This window comes from Scyliorhinus canicula, chromosome 8 (assembly GCF_902713615.1).
Source record: "Scyliorhinus canicula chromosome 8, sScyCan1.1, whole genome shotgun sequence".
In the NCBI taxonomy this organism is placed as follows: Eukaryota; Metazoa; Chordata; class Chondrichthyes; order Carcharhiniformes; family Scyliorhinidae; genus Scyliorhinus; species Scyliorhinus canicula.
The window spans coordinates 185,935,862-185,952,945 of NC_052153.1; the positions used below are offsets into that span (position 1 = coordinate 185,935,862).

A 17,084-nucleotide genomic window follows, 5' to 3' on the forward strand; every position below is an offset into this window, starting at 1 on the left:
AGCAGAGAACTCCCCCAGCAGAGAACTCCCCCAGCAGAGAACTCCCCCATCAGAGAACACCCCATCAGAGAACTCCCCCATCAGAGAACTCCCCCATCAGAGAACTCCCCCATCAGAGAACTCCCCCATCAGAGAACTCCCCATCAGAGCAGTCCAGGCAGCAGTGTTAAAAATCAATGCATTTTCACTTACCCTTTCCTATCATCTGCTGCCTCAGTCAAAAATGTTCAAAGCAGCAGCTGTTACAAGTGTCAGAACCAGTGATTGACAGTTTTATTACTCCAGAGACAGCTGCTTGGTAGATTGTTGATTTATCTTTCCCATCACGCTTGAATTTCCCATTACCCTGCTGTGATGCTTACCACAATGTTTATCAATAATCTTGCTATTATTGATAATTCCTCACCACATCAAAAGCAGCTGAGTGCTTTCACTTCCTGTTTTTCACAACGGAAAGCATTTTGCAGTCAATCACTGGCTAATGCAATGTGATTAAATTGAATGGAGGATTTACATTTCAAAGGCTATCAAGTGATTCCAAACCTTTTGAAGTGTACTTGGCTTTTGAGGAAGACTCTGACTGACACTGGGCAGTTCTTCAGCTTTCAGACAGGGGTCTTCGAGTGGGGTGGAAGGGGGGGTTCTGTTGGAGGTAGGGGATGGAGGGGTGGTTTGTCGAATCAGCCATGATCCTATTGAATGGTGGAGCAGGCTTGAACGGCCGAATGGCCCACTCCAGTTCCTATGTCTTATGGTCTTATGAGACGGGAGCTCTTTGAGGTGCTGGTTAAAAAGGTCTAAAACCTGGAGAGCTTTGTGAATAGGTTAGGCACAGTAAAGGGCAATCAGCTAGAAGGACAAGGGCAGCAGGTGCATGGGAACACCACCATCTGGAGGCTCCCCTCAAGTCATTCACCATCCTGACTTGGACATATAGAACATAGAACAGTACAGCACAGAACAGGCCCTTCGGCCCTCAATGTTGTGCCGAGCAATGATCACCCTACTCAAACCCACGTATCCACCCTATACCCATAACCCAACAACCCCCCCCCCCCTTAACCTTACTTTTTAGGACACTACGGGCAATTTAACATGGCCAATCCACCTAGCCCGCACATCTTTGGACTGTGGGAGGAAACCGGAGCACCCGGAGGAAACCCACGCACACACGGGGAGGACGTGCAGACTCCGCACAGACAGTGACCCAGCCGGGAATCGAACCTGGGACCCTGGAGCTGTGAAGCATTTATGCTAACCACAATGCTACCGTGCTGCCCCTTCCGCATTGCTCCTCCACTGCCCCTTCTTAACAGCACCGTGGGTGTTCCTGTAACACCTGGACTGCTGAGGTTCAAGGCAGCACCTCACCCCTACCTTCTCAAGGGCAATTAGGGATGAGCCAGGGAAGCCCCCATCCCATGAACGAATTAACAAAAAGGAGAAGTGGCCAAAGTATGAACATTGTCATTGATTGGTGCGTTTGTAGAATCATAGAATTTACAGTGCAGAAAGAGGCCATTTGGCCCATCGGGACTGCACCGGCCCTTTGGCCAGAGAACCCTATTTAAGCCCACACCTCCACCCCACCCCCGCAACCCAGTAATCCCACAGTTGAAAATGAACTCTGGAAAGCTGCACTATCAGTCCAGTTATGATGCGAGGAAGAGAGGGTTTGTGAAGTGTGCCCTCCTGATGATAACCCTTGAAACCTGAAGGTGAAAGCTGTTGTCAGACATCTGCCCTGCCCTGCGCCAATAAAGAAGACCACAGTGTGGCTATGTGGCACCAATTCTGTGTGAGGAGCGATGCAACTGCTCAGACCATAAGGCATAGACTCCCCACAGTGCAGAAGGACGTCATTTGGCCCATCGAGTCTGCACTGGACCTTGGAAAGAGCACACATGCCTCCCACCCTATCCCCGTAACCCAGTAACTCTACCCAATCTTTTTGGACGTGAAGGGCAATTTAGCATGGCCAATCCACCTCACCTGCACATCTTTGGACTGTGAGAGGAAACCGGAGCACCCGGAGGAAACCCACGCAGCCATGGGGGAGAACGTGCAGACTCCGCACAGACAGTGACCCGATGTTGCCACCGTGCCGACGACGCAGGAGCAGAATCAGGCCACTCGGCCCATCGAGTCTGCTCCGACATTCAATCATGGCTGATATCCCCATTCTCCTGCCTTCTCCCCATAACCCCTCATCCCCTTATCAAGCAAGAACCTATCTATCTCTGTCTTAAAGACACTCAGTGAATTGGCCTCCACAGCCTTCTGCAGTGGAGTTCCACAGATTCACCACCCTCTGGCTGAAGAAATTCCTCCTTGTCTCTGTTTTAAAGGATCGTCCCTTTAGTCTGAGGCTGTGGTCCTGGTTCTAGTTATTCCTACAAGTGGAAACATCCTCTCCACATCCACTCTATCCAGGCCTCGCAGAATCCTGTAAGTTTCAATAAGGTCCTCTCTTATCCTTCTAAACTCCAACGAGTACAGACCCAGAGTCCTCAACCGTTCCTCATGACAAGTCTTTCATTCCGGGGATCGTTCTTATGTTCATGTAAGACATATCTACGCTGTATGACTGTTTAAAATCAAATTCACCTTGCCACTTGAAGCACCACTCAGCAATTAATTTGTGTTTAATTTACATCGATTCTAATCCGTGTTAAAATCAAAGTGTAAGAAGTGAAATCTTTGATGGCAATTTCTTCTCTGGGGGTCAGTTTGTAAATTTGGCTATTTTGGTTTGTGGTTTCGCCATGGGGATGTTAACGGGATGGGAAATTGTTAACGATTAGCCCATCATTTAAAAAGGCACTTGCGTTAATGTGCCCGATTGAGCTGTTTGCAGTCAGTTTTATGTGCAGGTGCTGAAAAAGGACAGGGAAGCTGAGGGAAAGATTCTATTTGAGCAAGGGCGTGGCATTGTAAATGGAATAAGAGATTCTGGAGATTCATAGCTCATCACTCTCTTGATTACTGTCACTCATCGCTATCTCTTCACACCCTGGGTTTGCTGGCCAGATTTTACATTAGTAAGAGCACCTGTGTGGTTAAGTTGTTTTATTTTTCTAGCAAGTTCCGGCCCAACAGACAACTATGATGGAAACACTGTTGGTAGGGACTGGTGTAGGGACGGGGCAGCACGGTAGCATTGTGGATAGCACAATCGCTTCACAGCTCCAGGGTCCCAGGTTCGATTCCGGCTTGGGTCACTGTCTGTGCGGAGTCTGCACATCCTCCCCGTGTGTGCGTGGGTTTCCTCCGGGTGCGCCGGTTTCCTCCCACAGTCCAAAGATGTGCATGTTAGGTGGATTGGCCATGATAAATTTCCCTTAGTGTCCAAAATTGCCCTTAGTGTTGGGTGGGGTTACTGGGTTATGGGGATAGGGTGGAGGTGTTAACCTTGGGTAGGGTGCTCTTTCCAAGAGCCGGTGCAGATTCGATGGGCCGAATGGCCTCCTTCTGCACTTTAAATTCTATGTAATTCTATGTTATTGCTACCCAGAGGCTAATACTTTCCCTGCACCTGGAGTATTCAGTTGTCAGGGAATGGTGCGAGCAGCGAAAGTTGCAGGTTTACGTTTAGGATGTTGGAACCCATTAAAACACTTCTCCTAATTACAGGTCTTCCTGTTTTCACACAAAGCTGGCAACCCACTTTGGCGCAGACAGTTTAATGTTTCCATGCATTGAGTTTTGGCAAACACGCCTAAATGGTGAGAGGGGAGTGACGAACGTATCATATTTTTTAGATAATATTTAGATTTCCTTTTGGATTTTAATATTTTGAATTTTTATTTTACTAGTGTCACCAGTAGGCTTAAATAAACACTGCAATGAAGTTACTGTGAAAATTCCCGAGTCGCCACATTCCGGCGGCTGTTCGGGGACACTGAGGGAGAATTCAGAATGTCCAATTCTCCTGACAAGTACGTCTTTCAGGACACGTGGGAGGAAACCGGAGCGCCCGGAGGAAACCCACGCAGACACGGGGAGAACGTGCAGACTCCGCACAGACAGTGACCCAAGTGGGAATTGATCTCAGGTTTCTGGCGCTATGAAGCAACAATGCTAGCCACTGTGCCGCCCTGTAGGGCATCAAGGGGTTTGCGGAGAAAGCGGGAATGTGACATTGTGATCGAGGATCGACCACGCTAGTATTGAACGGCGGAGCAGGTTCAAGGGATCGAATTCCCTACTCCTGTTCCTATTTTCTACGGCTCAATAACTGCAATAAAAGGTTACTGAATGTGCAAGTCATGTCCCAGGTCATGATGCCTTTGTAGGTCAGATACAGTCGGTCCCAAGAAATGCCACACGCCTATGATATGCTCTGCATGTACTGGCATGCTTTCTACAAACCTGTCAAAATTGAGAATTGCAATACTCTTGGGATTGCTGCTAATGACATGCTTCTGGGGTTCCCGTCCCACCAACCCAAACAAAAAGCTGCCTCGAAAACGAGACACAAGTCTTAATTCCTGAAACACAACATTGGTCACCCAACAGAAACCAGTGGTCTAATCACCCAACAGGTAGTGGAAATCTGAAACTTTCTCACCCAGAAAACCATTGAGCTGGGTGATGAATGAAGCTTTCAAAATGGAGATTGATAATGCTGTTTGTTATGTCAGGGTATTGAGGGAACCAAAGCGGGTAGATGTAGTTATGGTACCGATGTTATAGCATAACCCTTCCTTTTCTCTTCAGGCCAGAGGACCCCCTGTAAGTCCCAAGGCAAGGTCAAAGGGCCATTAGAAGACATACCACATGTGGCATGTGTTCTAATGGCCCTTTGACCTTGTCATATGCCCTGCATATACTGGCATTCTTTCCAAAAGTCTATCAAAATTGAGAATCACAATACTCTTGGGATCGCTGCTCTTGCCATGCACCTCGGGCCCCTATCCTACCACCCCGACCAAAGAATGCCCCTCAGAATCGAGGAGGACTTGCTTCCACCTCAGCTCAATGGCTTCTGAGATGATTGATAGGTCCAATTCTGCATGTGAGGCAGGTGATGCTCAAAGACTTGGGCAGCACGGCAACACAGTGGTTAGCACTGTTGCTTCACAGCGCCAGGGTCCCAGGTTCGATTCTCGGCTTGGGTCACTGTCTGTGCGGAGTCTGCACGTTCTCCTTGTGTCTGCGTGGGTTTCCTCCGGGTGCTCCGGTTCCCTCCCACAAGTCCCGAAAGACGTGCTTATTTGGTGAATTGGACATTCTGAATTCTCTTTCGGTGAACCCGAACAGGCGACATAACGTGGCGACTAGGGGGATTTTCATAGTAACTTCATTGCAGTGTTAATGTGGGCCTACTTGTGACACTAATAAAGATTATGGCTATTACAGGGTGGGTCGTTGGGAAGTCTGTGGACGCGGTCTGATACCACAACCTCACTTCCAAACCAGTAGGGGCTGCAGTGTGCCCGTCGTGCCTGGTCAATGCCAAAATCCATCGTGGCAAACACTTACAAAGAGATCCCGGGCACCTCCGCCAGGAAACACCATGAGCGGTTTAACAAAAGTAACCAAGGGATACAGGGCCTGATTGAACACAGGCGTTTGAGGCTGGAAACTTCAACACACCTCATGAGAAAAAGTAGCAGTCCGACCGGTGCCTGAAAGCATCAGGACAACGTAAAAACTGTGGCAGAAAGAATTAATTGTAGGAAGAAGGAGGCACAGAGAGTAGGAACCCGCGGACGCCAATGACATGTGGGGTTTCGTCAGCGCTGTCAAGATGATCGCTGATCCAAGCGTTGGATCAAGGGCCCACCTTTCTTGGAGCCAAGCATGAAGGGGAGCTTATCAAGGACAGGGGGACAGTCAGTACCCGCTGGACAGAACGCAGCATAAACCATGGTGTAATCGAATGGCGGGGCAGGTTTGAAGGGCTGAATGGCCTCTGCCTCTTCCCATATTTGTACAGAATTGCGAAATGACAGTCGGCCATCGTTCCCAGTAGCTCCTCACGCGACTTGTCGGCTAATCTATTTTTGACAACACCCCGGCGAAGAACCTTGGGATGGCCTACTCCATTCGAGGCGCTATGTAAAGGCAGGTTGCCGTGGGAGGCCGAGAAAGAGAAAAGCAGAAATCTGAATATATTGCATTCCTCCTCCCCACCCAGTTTGCCCCAGCCCCCAGCCCCCACTTGGAACCTGGCTGTAGAAATCCATGGTGTATGCAAAGCAAAGGGTGACGACATGAGAAACAGACACACACACAAATAAAAGTCATCCTTTGATCAGTCGGGAGAGGCGCTGGAGGCAATCCCAAAAAGGCAATGGAACCACATCTTTGCGTGAGGAGGAGAGGGGGCTTGTCACCTCGACATTACAATGCAACCTGTCAAACGTATCAAGCGAGGACCTGAGGTAAAGCCGAGATTATGGGAATCACATCATGAGTTCAGGGTTGCACAACACAAATGTTTTTGATTCAGTGCAGACCTGTCTGCATAGTTGAGGGTGCCACGATGACTAATGGTGTTCGATGACTGTGTAAACACAATGTCTGCAGACAATCCTTTAATAGTGTTACTGTACACATTGAGGCAGATGACAGGAGAGCTGGGCCACTCTTTGAACGGATTGAAAGTAAGGCCCGGGGGGGGGGGGGGGGGAGGTTCAAGGAGGATTGATTTACACGCGGGTCTAGTGCGATGGAAACTCCCGCAGTTCTCAAACTGGGTTCCGCAGAAACCTTGGGGTCCGCTGAGACTTTTGAGGGTGGTGGGTGTGGGGTGCGGGCCGGGTGGGGATGGGGGGGGGGGGGGGGGGGGGGTGGGAAAAAGAGGGGAGGGGCGCAGTTTCCAAAATAGCACGCGAATGCTTACTGAGCACAGAATTTGAGAGCCAGTTTAGCTCAGTTGGATGCGCAGCTGGTTCGTGATGCAGAGAGAGGCCGGCAGCACCGGTACAATTCCCGTATCGGCTGAGGTTATTCCGGTTGAGGCCTTCTCAACCTTGCCCCGCGCCTGAGGTGTGGTGATCCTCAGGTTAAATCACCACTAGTCAGCTCTCCCCCCCTCAAAGAACACAGCAGCCTATGGGCGGCACGGTAGCACAGTGGTTTGCACAGTTTCTTCACAGCTCTAGGGTCCCAGGTTCGATTCCCGGCTTGGGTCACTGTGCAGGTTAGGTTGATTGGTCATGATAAATTGCCCTTAGGTTAGATGGGGCTATGGGAATCGGGTGGTAGTGGGGATAGAGTGCTCCTTCCAATAATAATAATAAGAATAATAATCGCTTATTGTCACGAGTAGGCTTCAATGAAGTTACTGTGAAAAGCCCCTAGTCACCACATTCCGGCGCCTGTTCGGGGAGGCCGATACGGGAATTGAACCTGCGCTGCTGGCATTGTCTGCATTACAAGCCAGCTGTTTAGCCAACTATTCTTTCCAAGAGCAGGGCAGACTCAATGGGCCGAATGGCCTCCTTCTGCACTGTAAATTCTATGATTCTATGAATTGTGGAATGGGAGTGCAGTGCAGCCACCGTCTGGGATCGGCTGTCCATCTCACTGAGCTGGAAGTGAATCACCTTTCTTGCAGTGTTATTGAAACATTAGCACTGTATCAGCATTCCACAGTATTCCAGATGTTCAGGGGTCCGGGTTGTTTCATCCTTTTGAAAAGGGGTCCATCAACTAGGAAATTTTGAGGCGCTGTGGACCCTGGCACAGTAGTTAGCACTGTTGCTTCAAGGTCCCAGGTTCGATTCCCGGCTTGAGTCACTGTCTGTGCGGAGTCTGCACGTTCTCCCCGTGTCTGCGTGGGTTTCCTCCGGGTGCTCCGGTTTCCTCCCACAGTCCAACAATGTGCAGGTTAGGTGGATTGGCCATGATAAATTGCCCTTCTGTGTCCAAAAATAAAAATGGTTACGGGGATAGGGTGGAGGTGAGGGGATAGGTTGGAGATATGGGCTTAGGTCGGGTGCTCTTTCCAAGGGCTGGTGCTGACTCGATGGGCCGAATGGCCTCCTTCTGCATTGTAAATTCTATGAATTCTCTGATTCCACTCTTCTGGTTCCAGCCTAGTCCTACCGTCCTTGCCAACACCCGCCCCCACACACCCACCCGCTCAGTGCCCATCCCCCCCCCCCCCCCCCCCCCCCAACTGCTCATCTCTGTGAAATACTGTATTCAGTCGCTCACTTCCTGACTGCCGTCCGCCAGCTAGAGTCAAGCATGTCATTGAATTGGAGATGAGCACAGCTCCAATACCATTCGAGGACTTCAATGTCTCCAGGGGAAAGCATTCCATTTGATCATCACACCAACTGCTCCCTCCACCCCAGGCACACAGTGGCAAGCAACATGTGTATTAACAATAATCATCTTTATTATTGTCACAAACAGGCTCACATTAACACTGCAATGAAGTTACTGTGAAAAACCCCTAGTCACCACATTCCGGCGCCTGTTCGGGTCAGCACACCTTTCGGGACTTGTTTTAGGAAACCAGAGGAAACCCGTGCAGACACGGGGAGAACGTGCAGACTCCGCACAGACAGTGACCCAAGCCGGGAATCGAACCTGGGACCCTGGAGCTGTGAAGCAACAATGCTAACCACTGTACTACCGTGTCGCCCACAAGCTGCAACAGCTCGCCGAGACTCATAGAATTTACAGTGCAGAAGGACACCATTCATTCGGTCCATCGAGTCTGCACCGGCTCTTGGGAAGAGCACCCTACCCAACTGCACACCTTCGACCGTATCACCTAAAAGGACATGGGGAGCAGGCACCTGGGAAACCTCCATCTGCAATTTCCCCTCCACTGTCGTTGGGTAAAAATCCCGGAACTCCCATCCTAACAGCGCTGTGGGTGTACCTACACCTCCGGGTCTGCAGCGGTTCAAGAAGGCAGCTCACCACCACCGTCTCAAGGGCAATCAGAGATGGGCAACAAGTACTGGCCAAGCCAGCAGCACATGTGGTGGTATGATTTGCATAGCTGTCTGCCATTGGCGCAGAACACTGGCTTACCATTGGCCCTGTTCGGTCATGTGCCTCTCGACCGATTGGTTGAGACCAGTCATGTGACGGCTCCCCGATTGGTCGAGAGGCTGAGTTAACCCCGCCTCCAGAGCGATGTATAAATACCCAGAACGCCCGGCGGTCGTCCATTTACTGTAGTCGACCGCAGGGCTAACTTCTAGCTTATTAAAGCCTAACTTTTGTACAGCAACTCGTCTCACGTTCGATTGATGGTTCATCAACACACATCCCAAATAATGATTTTGTAAAAGGTTGCTGGATCTCACTCCCCTCCTCCTGGGTCGCTAGTCTTCAATCTTTACCAGAGCAGTGCAAGGATTGGAATTGGTAACCAGAGTGGGTGCCTTTGGCTAGTAGATATCGGGGGTGGGGGTGCGGGGTGTGTGGAAAGAGTCTCCATGTCAGGCAGAAAGAAAAAAAGTTAATCAATTTCTTTTGTCTTTTCCTTATCCGGAATCGAATCGTCAATCCGCAAGTCAACCTCATCAACAACAGCCATCTGCATTTATATAGTGCCAACGGTGTAAAACGCACTTCACAGGAGGTTGCCAAACACAGTTTTTCGAGATATTGGGGCGGATAATCCAAAACTTCATCTGAGGGAGGGTGGAGTTTTAAGGAGTGCCCGAAAGAATGGAAGAGAGTATTAGGAGGGGGTAGGGTCTGCATCATCAACAGCACTTAATCTCTTAATACTCCCAGAATGTGCTGATTTTTGCTTTGCGGATTCAAAGTGACAGGGCAAAATAAACATTGCTGTACATTAGCAGCAGAACAGAACATTGTGCCAAATGGTGTAATGTTTCTCTGCTTAAGACAGTGTTCTTCAAACTCGGGGTCGCGACCCGCGGGTGGGTCACGGGCGGGTGTCGGGAGGGTCGCGGAGCGTCCTTCGCGGCGCTCCCGATTGGCCAAATCCCTGCGCAGCAGCCGGCCTTTAAAATGGCCGCGAACATGTGAAAATTCGGCCGCAGCACGATCATCGGCGCGCTATTTTTTGAACCAGTCGCAGCTTTTTGTTTTACAAGTTCATTTTATTCATTTAATTTATTCATTTAATTTGGGGGGCGGGGTTTTATTTAATAAAATTTTACAGAACAAAATGCAGAACTTTGGGCAGATGGAGACTCCATACTTTCCGACACAGGAAGGCTTCATCTTCATCCAACAGGTTCCATTGGAGGGGCGTGTACGAGGGCCAAAGGGACCCAAAACCATTTCCTCCATTTTTATCAGCAGCAAACAAGATAAGAGAAAATGGTGGGTCGCTCAGGTCGGCCGGCGTGGGTCGCGAAGGTCGGCCAGCGTGGGTCGCGAAGGTCGGCCGGCGTGGGTCACGAAGGTCGGCCGGCATGGGTCGCGAAGGTCAGCCAGCGTGGGTCACGAAGGTCGGCCGGCGTGGGTCGCGAAGGTTGGCCGGCGTGTGTCACGAAGGTCGGCCGGCATGTGTCGTGAAGGTCGGCCGGCGTGGGTCCCGAAGGTCGGCCGGCGTGGGTCCCGAAGGTCAGCCGGCGTGGGTCACGAAGGTCGGCCGGCATGTGTCGCGAAGGTCGGCCGGCATGTGTCGCGAAGGTCGGCCGGCATGTGTCGCGAAGGTCGGCCGGCGTGGGTCGCGAAGGTCGGCCGGCGTGGGTCGCGAAGGTCAGCCGGCACGGGTCGCGAAGGTCAGCCAGCGTGGGTCGCGAAGGTCGGCCGGCGTGGGTCGCGAAGGTCAGCCGGCACGGGTCGCGAAGGTCGGCCGGCGTGGGTCGCGAAGGTCGGCCGGCGTGGGTCGCGAAGGTCAGCCGGCACGGGTCGCGAAGGTCAGCCAGCGTGGGTCGCGAAGGTCGGCCGGCGTGGGTCGCGAAGGTCGGCCGGCGTGGGTCCCGAAGGTCGGCCGGCATGTGTCGCGAAGGTCGGCCGGCATGTGTCGCGAAGGTCGGCCGGCGTGGGTCGCGAAGGTCGGCCGGCGTGGGTCGCGAAGGTCAGCCGGCGCGGGTCGCGAAGGTCAGCCAGCGTGGGTCGCGAAGGTCGGCCGGCGTGGGTCGCGAAGGTCGGCCGGCGTGGGTCACGAAGGTCGGCCGGCATGTGTCGCGAAGGTCGGCCGGCATGTGTCGCGAAGGTCGGCCGGCGTGGGTCGCGAAGGTCGGCCGGCGTGGGTCGCGAAGGTCAGCCGGCACGGGTCGCGAAGGTCAGCCAGCGTGGGTCGCGAAGGTCGGCCGGCGTGGGTCGCGAAGGTCAGCCGGCACGGGTCGCGAAGGTCGGCCGGCGTGGGTCGCGAAGGTCGGCCGGCGTGGGTCGCGAAGGTCGGCCGGCGTGGGTCGCGAAGGTCAGCCGGCACGGGTCGCGAAGGTCAGCCAGCGTGGGTCGCGAAGGTCGGCCGGCGTGGGTCGCGAAGGTCGGCCGGCGTGGGTCCCGAAGGTCGGCCGGTTGGTAAAAATGGGTCCCCGGAAAAAAAGTTTGAAGAACGCTGCCTTAAGATACCAACAGTCATTTAAGATCCGTGTACTATGAACAGTATTCCGCACACACACATCCTGTCCACCATAATCGAGCTGCTGTATCACGTTTATCACTTTACTTCTCAGCAGTTACTTGTTAGCCTTAAAGTGATACACACCTACACTTCTGTGGCAAAATACAACAGCAATTACACTTGAATTGCCCCTCTGCTCCGAGTTACCGCTACTCCTTTCTCGCCTGACCTCCTGACTCGGGCTGGGTGAGGAAGGTGCAGTGCAGCACATTCCCAAGGCCTTCAGTCACATGCAGGAGAGTAAGGGCGCCCCTTTTTTTAACCGCGTGGTGATTTTATCTCTGATCTACATTCCTCGGAGACCCTGCATTGCTCCAATTTGGGTCTCTTGTGAATCCTCCATTTCCTTCACCCCTCCATTGGCAGCCATGTCTTCTGCTGTCTCGCCTGCCTCCTCCCCCCTTCTTACTCTCTTTCTTCCTCGCTCGCTCTCTCTCACTCTTTCTCCACCACTCGTAGAGTTTTACAGCACCGAAAGAGGCCCTTCGGCCCATTATGTCTGTGCCAACCCTTCTATTCTAATCCCGTTTTCCAGCATTTGGTCCATGGCCCTGTATGCTCTGGGGTTTCAAGTTCTCATCCAAATTCTTCTCAAATGTTGCGACATTTCCTGCCTCTCCCACCCTTTCAGGCAGTAAGTTCCAGATTCCCATCACCCTCTAGGTTTTTCCTCAAATATACCAAGGAAGTCATTGGAAGTCACATGATTATGGCAAGCCACATTGCACAAGGACACTTCTCCTTAAACACCACCTACCCCTTTGACCCAGCTTGTGATCATTGGTCCTAATACCTCCTTATGCGGCTCATTCTCAAAGATCGAGGGAAGTTTTACGATGTTCAAGAGGCTTTATAAATGAAATGAAAAAAATGAAATGAAAATCACTTATTGTCACAAGTAGGCTTCAAATGAAGTTACTGTGAAAAGCCCCTAGTCGCCGCATTCCGGCGCCTGTTCGGGGAGGCTGGTACGGGAATCAAACTACGCTGCTGGCCTGGCTTAGTCTGCTTTCAAAGCCAGCGATTTAGCCCTGTGCTAAACAGCCCCTACATTTAAATGTAAGCTGCTGCTGCTTATCCTTGCATCCTCTGCATGGCTTTGCTGTCTGCCTCCCTGACCTTTCCAGCAACCAGGGGTTTGCAACGACCAACCAAAATCCACCGAGATAAACCAGTCAACAAGCGGCCTCACGGAGATGGTGGGCATCGTTGAACAATTTGTGTGGATTGGGGGAGTTGGAGGGGGTGGGAGTGGTGGCCTTAAAGAGGTAAACCAACTTAGGCATCCCACCACCCGAGCAAGAGTCCATCAGGTTCCTGACCGCAGTCGAGCAGTAGATAGCTAAATGTGTGCCATCGCACCTACCTTCAATGTAGACCTCAGCGGAGGTGGTGTCTGATCCTAAGCAATTGGCCGCAGTGCAGGTGTAGCGACCGGTGTCGTCCTCGAAAGCCTCGGCGATGGCTAAAGTGTAGAGGTCACCATGCTGGAATATCTGGACGTCCGGGGAATTTTCCAGCCCTTTCCCCTCACAGAACCACCTGTGGAAAATTAGGAACGGAGAATTTTATTTACCTCTTTGGACACCAGCAGCCAAAGGAAAACGTCAACGAGCAACCTTTAGCAAAATCTATATCCTGCTTGAGTTTAGACAGCTCGTTACGCAGCCTTGACAGCTCAGGGTGAATCAAGTCCACAATCTACAAGGTGCAAATTCCAATTTAAAAAAAGAAACTAAGCTGAATGCCTGCCCCTCTTCATTTGACAGAGGTCTATATTATATTCCACCATCAGCCACACCCTTCCGAATATTAACAATGCACACATTTTCTTTATGATAATGGGGGTTGAACAGAAACTAAAGGCAACTTAATCTGGGCGGTTTCTTCAAAAGATCTGGATAGTAATTAAAAGGAATGCGGTGGACTCCAATTGCAGTTACAGTACAGGATGAAAGAGGTGTTTAGATAATAGATGTAGCAAAGTACAGCATAGAGCAATGGTATTAGTCGACAATGAACCTTAATGGGTACGGACCAGGAGTTAGTGCCAGGTTCAACGTCACTATTCCGCAGGTTTCTCTGGGCTGGGGTTTACTTGCGCGTTCTCGGAGAGAATTCTGAAACTCAACACTGAATTAGGGAGGACTCCACAGACATCCGCCCATGTAGATTCTGAGCTCTAAGCCCATGGGCCTAAATTATGAGCGGCTCGACCCTTAGCGAGGCCTAAGGTTAAGGATGCTGCCAGCGTGCGGAGAGTTGTTGCTGGAGGGCCAGCGTGAGGAGGTGTTGGCGTAATGCCACTGCCACTAAATCAGTAATGCAGAGACCCGGGGGCAAGATCTGGTGACCCGTGTTCGAATCCAGATGGTAGATGGTGAAATTTGCATTCAATAAAAAAAATCTGGAATTAAATCGTCACAAAAACGCATCTGGTTCAGTAATCCATTAGGAGAGGAATATCATAGAATTTACAGTGCAGAAGGAGGCCATTCGGCCCATCGAGTCTGCACCGGTTCTTGGAAAGAGCACCCTACCCAAGGTCAACACCTCCACCCTATCCCCATAACCCAGTAACCCCACCCAACACTAAGGGCAATTTTGGACACTAAGGGCAATTTAGCATGGCCAATCCACCTAACCTGCACATCTTTGGACTGTGGGAGGAAAAGAGCACCCGGAGGAAACCCACGCACACACGGGGAGGATGTGCAGACTCCGCACAGACAGTGACCCAAGCCGGAATCGAACCTGGGACCCTGGAGCTGTGAAGCGATTGTGCTATCCACAATGCTACCATGCTGCCCTAATCCTGCCATCGTTATCTGGTCTGGCCTACATGTGATTCCTGATCCACAGCAACGCGGTTGACTCTTCAATTTGGGATGGGCGAAAAGTGCTATTCCTCAGGGGCTGCTTCTTCCAGACAAGTGACCGCTTTGCTCAGCGACAGTGACCCCCAACCTTCCTGTCGCTTGTCATTTCAACTCAGCATCTTGTTCTCATGCCTCCACGTCCGTCCTTGGCCTGCTGCAATGCTGCAGTGAAGCCCAGCGCAAACTGGAGGACCTCATCTTCTGACGTCCTCAGGCCTCACTAGTGAAATCAACAACTTTAGATCTTTCTCCTCCGCCCTGACCCTATTTTTGAGCATCCAAGACATTCTGGGCCCAATGCAAAGCCCATCCTCCCCCTTCCCCCACTGGGCCATCTGTCACTTGTTCTTCAGTTTTGCTTTCACTGAGCCTTGAGCTTTGATCTCTCATTAACACATTCTGATATCTTCCCTCGATACAAATACCAGCGCCTTCTGCTTCCATTAGCATTTCCACTGTCTCGTAACTACACATCTTTGTTGAAATGAAAAATGAAATGAAAATCGCTTATTGTCACACGTCGGCTTCAAATGAAGTTGCTGTGAAAAGCCCCTAGTCCCCACATTCCGGCGCCTGTTCGGGGAGGCTGGTACGGGAATTGAACCATGCTGCTGATCTGCCTTTCAAAACCAGCGATTTAGCCCTGTGCTAAACAAGCCCCTTGTCGCAATCTCACCTAGCTCCCACCAATCATCGACCGACCACTCTGCTCCGCCCCCTCTTAAACAGTATAAAATCCATCATCTTTCTCCCTCTCTTTAGCTCTGAAGAAGATCCATAGGGACTCGAAATATTAACTCTGTCCCTCTCTCCTCAGATGCTGGCAGATCTGCTGCATTTTCCCAGTATTTTCTGTTTGTGTTTCAGATTTCCGCACGGGCAGGTTTTGTTTTTCTTTAGTTCCATGTTCTCCAGGAAGCGCTGAATATCAAACTAACCTGATTGAAAATCCATCTGCCTTTGCATTCCTTTTAAAGAGAGCAAAGGTTACGCACTATTCCAGCTGTGATATTCTTCCAGAGTGAGGTAACCGTCTCATTCGACAATCCCGTATCCTCACTGGGTTTCTGATTCTCACTCGGCTCACATAAAGATTGCCAATAAAGTTTCCGAGAGCTACCAAAAGAATCATCTCCTTGTTAATAAGTGAATATATTTCAAGCTCAGAGCATCGCACCTACAACAATGCAGACTGTGTGGAATCATAGAATTTACAGTGCAGAAGGCGGCCATTCGGCCCATCGAGACTGCAGCGGCCCTTGGGAAGAGCACCCTACTTAAGCCACCCTATCCCCGTAACCCAGTAACCCCAGCTAACCTTTTGGATACTCAGAGGCAATTTAACATGGCCAATCCACCCAACTTTGGACTGTGGGAGGAACCCGGAGCACCCAGAGGAAACCCACGCAGACACGGGGAGAAAGTGCAAACTCCACACAGTCGCCCAGGGCCGGAGTTGAACCCGGGGCCCTGGAGCTGTGAGGCAGCAGTGCTAGCCAGTGTGCCACCGTGCCACCCAAGAGCCTGCACGTTCGCCCCGTATCTGCGTGGGTTTCCTCCGGGTGCTCCGGCTTCCTCCCACAGTCCAAAACTGTACAGGTTAGGAGGATTGGCCACGCTAAATTGCCCCTTAATCTCCAGGAGTGTGCGGGTTAGGTTACGGGGTTATTGGGATAGGGGGGTGGGCGGAGGAATGGACCGAGGTAGAGTGCTTTTTTGGAGGGTCTGTGCAGACTTGATGGGCCGAATGGCCTCCTGCTGCATTGTAGGGATTCTGTGAATGCACTCCTTCGGATGCCTTTTACCCCAATTGAATATTCTTATGGCTTTTCACCAGTAGTATGCAAACAGTTCCCAAGGAAGGAGTAGTATAGTATGTCAGCCCTGGTTCCATTAGTTTTTATAGCGAGTTATGCGTTAACTCAGAGATCCAGGGGCATGCTAATTCCACCAGCACGCCCTCACCAGTCTCCCGTACCAGCCTCCCCGGACAGGCGCCGGAATGTGGCGACTAGGGGCTTTTCACAGTAACTTCATTGAAGTCTACTCGTGACAATAAGCGATTTTCATTTTCATTTTTTCATTTCATTGCTAACTCAACAACATCTGCGCTGACTTGGCTACATTCATTGGAAGAATGACGACCGTTTATTGAAAGACCTTCTGTACGGCCATGGTGTCATCACCTCCTGGGCGCTGATACTCACGCCGCAAGGACACCGGCAAGTGAGATATGAAGATGGCGGACATCGTTGACAGCTGGTGGAGAGTTTGACGACAGCTGTAACCCCTGGAGGTTGGCTGTTTGGCAGGGTACTGGGCGGGGCGTGCAGAAAGGAAAATTTCATCTGGCCGAGGAGAGGGTACAGAAAAACAAAAGGAGGCAAGCGAACCCTTCACCTTCTCAGCCCACCGTCTTCCTCTGCAGCAAGTGTGGCAGAGTCGGTCCCCTGGGTAGGGCACCAGATGCTGCCCAGCACAATGCCCACCACTGGGAGGCTGACACAGAGACGCTACGATCTGGCACGATCTGCCTGAAAACTGTGGCAGAAGCGAATTAAATAGCGACTTTCAAAAAGGAATTGGATCAATACTTGGGGAAAATTTTTTTAATGCAGCCTACAGGGAAAGTGGGTGGGGCTAATTGGATATACGAGCGTATGCCCAATTCGGAG

The 17,084-nt window shown here is 51.2% G+C and overlaps 1 protein-coding gene across 7 annotated transcripts in view; it reads right to left on the bottom strand.

The window, feature by feature from the left end:
* palld (palladin, cytoskeletal associated protein) overlaps positions 1 to 17,084 on the bottom strand; it is a 499,404-nt gene that overhangs the window by 255,384 nt on the left and 226,936 nt on the right. For all 7 annotated transcript variants that reach the window (XM_038805828.1, XM_038805826.1, XM_038805829.1 and 4 more), the window contains one exon: positions 12,897 to 13,072. In XM_038805828.1, the coding sequence (XP_038661756.1) occupies positions 12,897 to 13,072 (176 nt within the window). The remainder of the gene's footprint in view (positions 1 to 12,896; positions 13,073 to 17,084) is intronic.